The sequence below is a fragment of the Silene latifolia genome, chromosome X (genome assembly GCF_048544455.1).
Source record: "Silene latifolia isolate original U9 population chromosome X, ASM4854445v1, whole genome shotgun sequence".
Taxonomy (NCBI): domain Eukaryota; kingdom Viridiplantae; phylum Streptophyta; class Magnoliopsida; order Caryophyllales; family Caryophyllaceae; genus Silene; species Silene latifolia.
This window is the reverse complement of record NC_133537.1, coordinates 188,191,301-188,202,680: the sequence shown is the minus strand read 5'-3', so window position 1 is coordinate 188,202,680 and position 11,380 is coordinate 188,191,301. Positions and strand designations below refer to the sequence as shown.

The 11,380-nt window shown below is 40.1% G+C and overlaps 1 protein-coding gene across 1 annotated transcript; it reads left to right on the top strand.

Annotated features, from left to right (window-relative positions):
• Positions 1 to 7,771: 7,771 nt before the first annotated feature.
• Positions 7,772 to 8,623, top strand: LOC141618944 (uncharacterized). Its single transcript, XM_074435997.1, has one exon. The coding sequence runs from the start codon at positions 7,772 to 7,774 to the stop codon at positions 8,621 to 8,623; it is 852 nt and encodes a 283-aa protein (XP_074292098.1).
• Positions 8,624 to 11,380: the final 2,757 nt, after the last annotated feature.

Genomic DNA, 11,380 nt, shown 5'->3' with positions numbered 1-11,380 from the left:
TATAAAGTATATAAAATCCTAAGCAAACTTATTAAAATGCGAAGTCTCGCGCACACAAAACAATAAAAAGAGTCTAAAAGCAATAAAATGTATGGTTTTTGAAAAAGTCATAATCAACTAATAGTTGATCAAGAATGGCCACGGAATGGCCCACTTGCCCGGCTTCTGGCTACAAGAGGTAGCCTCTACAGTGCTCATCTCCTCAGCTGCACTTTTTTCAACTCCCACATCCGCAGAACTCGACGGATCAACATGTCGGACATCTTCCCAATCGATGACCTCCTTTGGCTCATCAGAATCCAAATCGGACTCTGTCGCTTTGACTGGCTCATCCTCAGGCTCCTCATCAGTGCCATAGCTAAGGCATCCAAGACCACCTCTTTGAACGATTGGCTCCTTCATAGCTGGAGCAACATGTAGCTCTTCCTTCCCCAAACCAGCTCCTGCAATATCCAAAACAGAAGAATCTTCCTCCAATTTGCTCCTAGTCTGGGGCGGAGGTGTCACAACAGGAATAGGAACAGAGATAGGCATATCAGGAAGTATAAAATAAGATTTCTTCTCAGAAATCGTATTACAAGTTATTGGCCACATGGGGTCTTTCTTCTTAGCCGTCTGGGCAAAGACGATGGAATGCTTTCCTACCTTAAAGGTCAAACTCCCAGAGCCAACATCAATAACTGCACCAGCAGTGTGCAGAAATGGTCTACCTAGTATGATAGGTATGTGGGCATCTTCGGGCATATCTAGTACAACGAAGTCAACAGGGAAAAAGAACTTTCCTATTTGCACAGGAATGTCCTCTAAGACTCCTATAGGCTGGACCGTAGATCGATCAGCCATTTGTACTGTCATGTTAGTGACTGCGAACCTATTCAACTTCAGCTTCCTAGCAAGACTCAAAGGCATCACACTAATACTGGCTCCTAGGTCACACAAGGCCTTATCAATAGGAAAGGTGCCAATATTACATGGGACTGAAAAGCTACCTGGGTCTTCTAGCTTATGAGGTGCAGTATGGGTCAAATAAGAGCATGACTCCTCAGTTAGTGCGACAGTATGCACAGTTTCAAGTGACTTCTTCTTAGACAAAAGTTGCTTCATAAATTTCATGTAAGCAGGCACTTGATTAACTAATTCAAGAAAAGGAACTTGTACGTTTAAGCTACGAACAACATTTTCAAATTTATTAAACGATACTGTTCCTTCGTTTAAGACCAATCTCTCCTGGATAGGGGGTTGTAAGAAGCAACTTAGCCCTCTCCTCTAAATCTCTCATGCTTCGCGTGGGATTTAGGCTGAAAATCCACGACCTTCTCTTTGTTGAAGCTCGAACCCTCTTCAGACCGTCTCAAAAATGAACCATTAACCATCATCGGGTCGTACTTCGGAACCGGGACTGACCCATCAGCAATTGGGTCTTGCCTCAATATTTTCGGAGTCGTCGTACACCGAAACAAGTGGTCCCTCAAGTTATCTGGCATTGGGGGACGAAAAGACTCACCATCAACAGCGCTATCAGTCGATCGACCATGTAGGTCAGTCGATCGACCATGTAGGTCAGTCGATCGACTGACATCTACAGGACCAGAAGCTACTGCATCTCGCGGACTGGTCGATCGACTGGGTATATCAGTCGATCGACTGATATACCTGGTAATTGTCTTTTTCTTTCCACTGTTCGTTCCAGCTTTCTTCTGACTCAGTTCCGCCTCATATTTTTCAGCAATGTCCTCGACCATAGCGGGCCCATAAAGGGTAGACCCACTCCTCAAAGTAATGGCATTAAGGGTCTCCTTTTGATCCGTCTGAGTCGGTAAATGTCCCGGAGCTTGAGTTGTATTCTTGCTAGCCAATTGGGAAATTTGGCTCTCCAACATCTTCATCCCGGCCTCTCTAGCTTGAGACTCCTTCAGCAACAAATTTTTCAACTCGGCAAATTCGGAACCTTGGGATTGCTGTTGCTGCTGAGGAACATATGGAGGCTTTTGGAACTGTTGTTGCTTATGAGGGGGCACATAATTCTGCTGCTGCTGCTGTGGAGGTTGAGTCGGTTTCAAGACATTTTGGCTACTCCACCTCAAGTTCGGATGGACATTCGGCTCATAATAAGTGTTTTGTCTGCCTATAATGTTGAAAGGCAGCACAAGACTCAAAGGGATTAGGACAGTTGTCTGAAATATGTCCCTCAGCTCCACATCTTTTGCAAACGAAAGGACCGTCTGAAACAGCATTCACATGATAGATCCCTTCTTTTGAAGCTCCTCCCAACTCGTACTTATCAAACCTTGCCGTGAGAGCCTCTAGTGCAGCTACAGAGGGGGATTCAGCACTCCTCCTTTGATTTCCTTTGGAATTCCCATACTCAGCTTTATGGGTGGCCAAATCATCAATAATTTTCCACCCCTTAGTCTCTCCAACATTCTCCTGGAACCTACCACTAGCTGCCGCATCCAGGATAGCTCTCTGATCGTCATAGAGCCCATTATAAAACTGATTGCATAGGCTCCACTTCTCAAACCCATGGTGCGGAATGGTTCGCACCAGCTTCTTGAAACAGACCCACGCCTCATGAAAGTTCTCATCAGACCCGTTTAAAGCTCGTGATCCGAGCTCTAATGGCATTAGTCTTCGAGGCGAGAAATACTTCTTGAGAATGCTAGGGCCAAAGAATTCCAAATCGGTGATCCCATTAGCAAATCGATCCAGGTCTCTCGTACTACTCCCTTGTAGCATCATGAAGAGAGAATATAAACATAGTTTCCTTCACCTGTCCTGGGTCACACCGGTTGGTGGGGGTATGGAACAAAGAATAATCAATGAATGTCTCCATATGCTTGGCTACATCTTCATTTGCAGCTCCCCCTAATTGGTTTCTCTCAACCAAGTTAATATAAGAAGGCTTCGCTCGAATTTTCTGTCTTCCCCGGTAATGCGAATCCTTTATAAAGATTCGCAGCTTGTCGCCCCGAGTGATCAAGCTATACTTGCTTCTTCAGCCATGACTGGAAAATCGGGAGATGTGACGGTCTCAGCTGAAGAAGTGGAACAGGAGATGAATGTGGATCCTCCTCAAATAGCTCGTTCTCGTAGTAACTAGATAGAGTACTAAGCTCTTCCTCTGTCGGCAATACACTAGATGATCGTCTCAACTCACGCAAAGTCTTCTCAATCTCGGGATTGAACGGTAGTAATTCACCACCCTGTGACCTGCGCATAAGAAGAAACTACAAATAGAATATGAGAATAGTTTAAGGAACAGATGTCCCTTAAACTAAGAAAAAGACTAAAAATAAAACAACTAAAAATTTTAAACAATTGCCTCCCCGGTAACGGCGCCAAAATTTGATGCCCGTCGTTGTGTGCACCAAAGATAAAATTTATAATTCCTATTAAAACTAACAGAAGCTAGTGGTAACAGGGTCGAACCACAGGGAGGCGATGCAATTATTAGTTGTCTTTTTTAAGTCTAAAAGTAAAAAATATGGGGGTTTGATTTGATTTGGTCTATAGCTAAAGGCAATAAAAGACAATAAACTAAATAAACGGATAAAACAAATATTAAAAGGGTACTAAGATGGTCGGTTCACTATAGTTTCAGCGGCAGTGTACTAGGTAGGTCTAAAACAAACACGTGAGACGGGAAAATAAGAAGTCCTCTCGGTCCATTCTTACAGGTAGCATCTTTCGATCTCGCTACAGGTCCCTAATATCACTAATACTAACTTTCGTCCTGAATAGTGACTAAAAAGGCTAAATTAACTCATCTTTCGATCCCATTAATCTAGTCGTCTTAATTAGGTAGGCTATTTCCCTTCCCTATCTTTCGATCTTTATTGGGTCGGTCAAATCCTAGACATTCAACTACTCGCGTGCACTCGATTCGTCAAACATAGCCATTAAATTAATTAAAACGAAGTAAAGCTCACATGGCCAGTCGATCGACCAGGGAACCCAGTCGATCGACTATGGCGCGCTCTAGGTCGTCCTATTCTAATGCCGCCTACACTACAGATTCCCTACATCCTAGCACAGGGGATTTAGCTACTCATACTCATGATAAAAACAGCAATAAATTTAACAATCAAAACATTCGAAATCATGCTTAAATTATCTAAACAAATGATTAACATAAAACGATAATTTCGGCTTCGGGAGATCTAACCTAGCAATTCTATACTACGAATGAAAGCAAACAAACTGAATATTAAAACAGATGAATACCGTGTAGAGGTTTTGCAAAAGAAAGATCAATACCGAATGCGAAACGAAACTTTATTAAAGAACGAACTAAACTATGAATTCTATCTTTGAACTCAATGATAAAAACTAGATAAAAACTAGATTAAAAAATTGAATGAATCCATGTGAGCAGGTTACGTTATATAGAAATATCACGGAACTTTATTCCAAAACCTAAAACACAATGGGCTTCTAAATTCTCGATCTTCTAATTCACGTCAGAATTAGCGGCTTGGTCGATCAACCACACAAGGCAGTCGATCGACTGCTCTTCGCTGAACAGTAGCTACTGGAACTCGTGGTCTAGTCGATCGACTAAGGGCAGCGGTCGATCGACTGAAGTAGCTGATACTTGACTTCTAACTTCTCGTGGATTTGTCTTTCGGGCCTCGAAATACGCACCAAGCTCGTTCCTTGAGTAAATACTTCATGTCAAATGCAATGCAATGTACTCGGGGACGGATTTAGCTCAATTTCTACTCATTTCTGCATAAATCTGCAATATTACATAAAAATACGAAAGTAGACGAAATGGGGCAAATAGTAGCATAAACTACACAAATGAGCTCTGAAATGCGTGTAAAATGGGGTGTAAAACATCATATTTAGGACACGCATCAACCGGATTACTAAAGAGTTAGGTAGAAGAAGAAAGGAGATGAATTATTAATTGATATTATTGGATGGAAGTAAGCTGAGAGAACGTTGACCAAAGTTATGGAACATGAAAGCAAGGAATCATGGAAATGTATGATAACATCATGAGACGGTGTGAGTTAATGGTTATATATGAGTTCAAGACGACATGTTAACCGTGAGTTTCAAGGTATTAAGGGAATAAGAAGCTGGTGGAGTGTTTGCAAGATATGAGATTTTGGTGGAGAGTTAGGTTACGATACAATAAAGGATAGAATTGGAAAGAATGTTGAGGTAAATTTTGTTGATGGATTTGATGTTCGTTATTTGGGATGGTAACCAAAGAGAGGAAACGGATTGTTATATTAAGAAGTGATAGTAAGAGAGTAGTCACATGAAGGATGGTGGTGTCGTAGTGTTGTCACTACTGGTTGAGGATGATGTTACATAGGGAAGTTAGTTGTTCTAAAGGGGTTGATTTTTTGGAGACTGATTGGTATGTAGGGTTGTGAGGGAGTATAAGATGTGGATATAGAAGGTGTTTGCTAGTAGTTGGGTACTGGTGATATGGTTATGTATGTAGATACCCAGTATCTATCGAGTCTCCGACAAACACCCGATGATTATCGGACTACAACGAGCTTAGGAATCGCAGCGTTTAATCGACAATGGAAAACTTAAAACGATTTCAAATACAAAATATTTCAAAACTTTTTAAAAGTACCTGGAATGTTTAATGGATGACGACGGGGTCGTAATGACACCGACACCGGACCAAAAACCGACTCAAAAATTCAAATCCCGACTCCAACAATGAGTCAACCACAAAAAACAAAACTTTTCAAAACTTCCATGTTAAGTATTCCCGGAATACTTGAATGGTCAAGCACAAATCATGGCATCCCAAAACATAGGATAGAACAAATCATGATTTCAATTGCGTGATAGTGACAAGACACCTCGAAGACCCGCGAAATGGCTCGCAACTCTTCGAGTAGCCCATGTGGCCACGTCGCTCAAAACGCACACAACCACTCATTTCTCTATAAATACCCACCTTCACACACCATAACACCTTACGCGAGTGTCCGCCCCCTCATCTCTCCCTTAAAATTCTAGACTCGACACATCATAACCCACGTCGTTCTTGCATGTGATCACATCAAGAGTAGTTTCCTCGATATGGAGAGTAACTGCTTGACCGGAATTATCTACCGTAGATACTTTCCGAGCGTGGCCACGCATTTTTAGTTCACTGCTCCTCGAGTGGCCCTGAGATTTTTAAATAACCCTGACAAGGGGGTGGACAATTCCTATCGCACTATTCCCTTTGTTTAGCTACAGCTCATCATAACCCAAAAGATGCCCATTTGACCTCATTTACGAAAGTCGTAGAGCATAACTTAAAGTCACTCATAAACTATGCCAACTTGGACGAATAGTCTCTAGTCAAAGAATTGACTCAAAAGAATACCATAGTAGCTCTCGCCACGACCAGGCTATAAAAAATTACTAGAACTCTATAAGCGGTCACTTCCCGACAGAGTGTCCCTTACAGTCTGTCTATGTGATCGACTAGTCATCTCTTATGACCCTATGGCACTCGAACTTGCCATCAATCGACTCACACTCTAGTCACTTAGAGACGTCACCTCATATAAGTAACTAGGGGCAATTATTATGTTAATCCAGTTCACTTTAATAGGGTTCAATATTGTCTCAACAACCTATTTGGATAAAACAAAGTAATAAAATAAAATAGTTTAAGATAAAACTCAAACGATAAATGCGATTATCTTATATGAACAATCAATACAATATTATTACTTCATATCTCATAATCTAATACAAATTAGGCTGGTCAGTTGCTCACTCAAGTTAATGCAACTGTCATCACCCTTATTCCAAAAATTGATAGACCAACTAGTGTAGTGCATTACAGGCCAATCTCTTGTTGTAATGTGTTATACAAAGTTATATCTAAAATTTTGTGCACTAGGTTGGCGCAAGTTTTACCTGACATAATTAGCAAGAGTCAAGGAGCTTTTGTCAAAGGCAGGAGTATCCTTGAGAATATATTACTTTGTCAAGATTTGGTTAGAATGTATAACAGAAGGATGGCATCTCCTCGTTGTATGTTCAAATTAGATCTCCAGAAAGCCTATGATTTTATTGAATGGCAGATCCTTGAACAGATGTTAGATGCCCTGAAGTTTCCTGAGAGATTTAGGAAGATGATCATGTTGTGTGTATCTTCCCCTGCCTATACCTTGAATCTTAATGGGACTCAATTTGGTTTCTTTAAAGGGAGGAGGGGATTGAGACAAGGGGACCCTATCTCCCCCCTTCTCTTTTGTATTTCTATGAAGTATTTGTCTAGGGTGATGAATTATGCTGTGGGGCAATGGTGCTTCAGGTTTCACCCTCTTTGTAAGTCCCTGAAGTTGACACATTTGCTATTTGCTGATGATCTCCTCATGTTCTGCAGAGGAGATCATAAATCCATTATGCTTATTTTGAGGGCCCTTGCTACTTTTACTGCTTCATCTGGACTCAAAGTTAATGCAACTAAGTCGGAAGTGATGTTTAATGGAGTGACTGATGCTCTGAAACAGGATATTACTTTTATATCTGGTTTTTAGGAGGGTACTTTACCCTTTAAATATTTGGGTGTACCAATCCAAGCTGGTAGACTAATAAAGCATGACTGTAATATTCTTGTGGAGAGAATTGTGGCCAAAATTAGGGGGATAGGGGCAAGGAAATTGAGTTATGCTGGGAGAATTGTATTAATCAATTCTGTTTTTAATACCTTACACAACTATTGGTTCTCTATATTCCTTCTGCCAAAATCAATTATAAAAAGAATTGAAGCCCTCTGTCGTAATTTCTTATGGATGGGGATGCTGAGTACCAGAGGCCCCATTTGGTTACTTGGGATAGTGTCTGCTATAGCAAAAAGGAGGGTGGTTTGGGTGTCAAGAATGCTGGGATGTGGAATGTTGCCACTGTTGGTAAGCTGGTGAATTGGATTTATACTAAAGCTGACCGTTTATGGGTGTTGTGGATTGATCATATCTATATGAAAGGTGTTGATTGGTCTTCTTATATACCTCCACCAGATTCTAATTGGAACTGGAGGAATATCTGCAAAGTTAAAGGTATGTTAGCTACTGGTTTTCAGGGTAACCACTGGATATCTGATGCTAGGGGTTACTCTATTAATGCTGGTTATCAATGGCTACAGAGCTCACACCCTCATGTGCCTTGGTATAAGGATGTGTGGGATAGCTGGAATGTTCCTAAGCAAAGTGTGATTGGCTGGCTGATTCAGAGAAAAGCTCTGAATACCAGGGTTAAGATGGCTCAACTTAGGATTAGTGACAACAATAGTTGTGTGATGTGTGAACTGGGGCCAGAAACTCATGCTCATACTTTTTCTGATTGTGTCTATAGTAATCTGGTGGTCACCAATATTGAGCTCTGGCTGCAAATGAGTCTTCAAACTCTTCCTGGACGTTGCTCAACTATCAGGAGGAAAGTTTGGAGAGTGGTTAGACTATCCTGTTGGTATATGCTTTGGACTGAAAGGAATAAGTGCAGGATTGATATGAATATTAGAAGGCCTGAGTTGCTTGTATCAGAAATTCAGAAAGTGGCTCAAATGAGAATTCAGCATAAGTTAAACTTTCCTATTCAGCAGTCTGATGTAATTTGGATAACTAGCCTTGGTATTCATGTGTAATCGTAGGGTTACTCTTGTATTGGCACTAAGTTGGTGAACTGTTCATGTAATTTTCTATTTGATTAATCAAAAGCTTACATTTTACCAAAAAAATAATACAAATTAGGCATACGCTTAAGAACCATGGAACTACATGTTGGTCATGCGTAGCCTATGGTAGAGTCTTAGTTAGAGGATCAGCAATATTATCATCTGTCCCAACCTTACAAATCGCTATTTCCTTCCTTTCAATGTAATCCCTAATCATATGAAATTTTCTGGGTACATGTCTAGACTTGTTGCTAAACTTGGGTTCTTTAGCTTGAAAGATGGCCGCTCTATTATCACAATAAAGTGTGATAGGATCTTTGGCGGAAGGGACTACCCTTAGTCCTTCTAAGAATTGCCTTATCCATACAGCTTCCTTGGTAGCTTCAGATGCTGCAATGTACTCAGCTTCCGTTATAGAATCCGCAACAACTGGCTCTTTGAAACTTCTCCAGCTAACGGCACCACCATTGATCATAAAAATGAAGCCAACCTGGGACTTCAAGTCATCCCTATCAGTTTGGAAGCTCGAGTCGGTGTAACCCTTCACACTTAGCTCGGTGTCACCTCCAAACACCAAGAAGGAATCCTTAGTCCTTCTCATGTACTTAAGGATATTCTTGATGGCTATCCATTGACTTTCACCTGGATTGGATTGATATCTACTTTTTATGCTCAAAGCATACGAAACATCGGGATGAGTGCATATCATGGCATACATGATTGATCCAACAGCGGAAGCATAAGGGATCAATTTCATGCGTTCAACTTCTTCAGGTTCAGTGGGTGGCTGAGACTTGCTCAAGGTAATTTTGTTGGAAATATTTAATCTCATTAATATACATATTCATATATGTTCAAATTTATTTAGTCATAAAATAAATTGTTGATCTTATGCATGCAAAACAAATACAAGAGTGAAGAAAAATCGGTTCCTTACAATTGTATTTTCGGCTATATGAGCACAAGTAAGGTCTCCTACCTTCGCTTGTTCTTGAGCTATGATGAGTATTAGGATGATCCTCCAAAGACCTCAAGTATAGAAGCCACTCCTCTTGACTGCACCCAAGATTATCCCTTATCTCCACTAAATAATATTTGCTAGATATTTATTTAGTAGTTTACCTTAAAATTGATTACTAATACTCATATATTACACTAATAATATTAGTAATCTCATTTGAACAATTTGGATCATGATTTCTCTAATTTTGGAGAAAGATGAAAGAGTAGAGAGAAAAATGCATGTAAATGAATGAACATGCATGAGTTGAATGAGTAGAGAACAAAAGCTCTCTAATGTGGAGAGGGGGCACGGTTATGGGGAGGTGGAGGACCAATATATGGTCCTTCCCTTTTTACTTTTATTCTTATCTAAACCTTAGGCATGTAAGGCTAGGTAAGTAGTGTCATGATGGTGTTATTTTAGCTTATTAAAATAAACTACCACCATCCACTAAACCCTCTTTATTTCGGTCCATATACATAAAATGGACTACCATTTTATTTTGTCAATTTGTCATTTGTCACACAATATGTCACATGTAGTATGTTACATGTTATTAATTAATTTGATGCATATTTATCACATAAATATCATTTCATGAATTAATTAAATTACATACAACAAATTGACTAGTGATACTTGATCACATAAATAAAATGGGTCATATAATTATAATTCACAACATTTTGTAATTATAATTAACCATTCATTCTTATCTCTATTGTTTCTCAAACAATAAACAATTTTAGTAACAAAGCATTTTATTACTAAAATAAATCTTATTTAATCCCATTACAATAAGATGATTATTCTCTCTCACAAAATAAATTGTTCAATTTTAAGGAATTGATCAACTTGCATCGTCATACAATTAATCAACTTTACAGATAAGGGCATCATCCTTTAGGTGTGACCTTAAGGAATCAACTGATCGCCACCGTCCCACGACAGTAACGTCAAACTCTAGCAAGCCAATCGTTACCGATTAATGTTGGTCAGTTGACTATATAATTGAATCATCCCTTACGTATTCTAAAAATGAGATTTAAACATGTTATCATCATGATCGACAATTGTGATCGCATTATTGTCGGGGACACTCCAACAATCTCCCACTTGTCCTCGACAAGTGTGCGTCACCAATTCTCTTGTCCTATTACTATCTCCCACTCAATGCAAGGTGTCTTTCAGGTCGTACTTGTAAGTGATCACATCGAGAGTGGTTTCCTCGATCTGGAGAATAACTTATTGACCGAAATTATCTACCATAGATACCTTCCGACCGTGGCCACGCATTTCCAGTTCATTACTCCTCGAGTGGCCCTGAGATATTGTTTTAACCCTGACAAGGGGGTGGATAATTCCTATCGCACTATTCCCTTCGACTAGCCACAGCCATCATAACCCAAAATATACCCATTTGACCCCATTTACGAAGGTCGTAGTAACATAAATCAAAGTTAATCTGAAAGCATGCCACCTTAGGCGAACAGTCTTTAGTCAAAAGAATCGACTCATTAGAATACTATAGTAGCTCTCGCCACGACCAGGCTTTATAAATATGCCAGAACTCTATAAGCGGTCACTGCCCGACAAGGTATTCCTAACAGTCTGCCTATGTGATCGACTAGTCATCTCACATGACTCTATGGCACTTGAACTTGTCATCAATCGCATCACACTCTAGTCGCTTCGAGACGTCACCTCATACAAGTGACTATGGG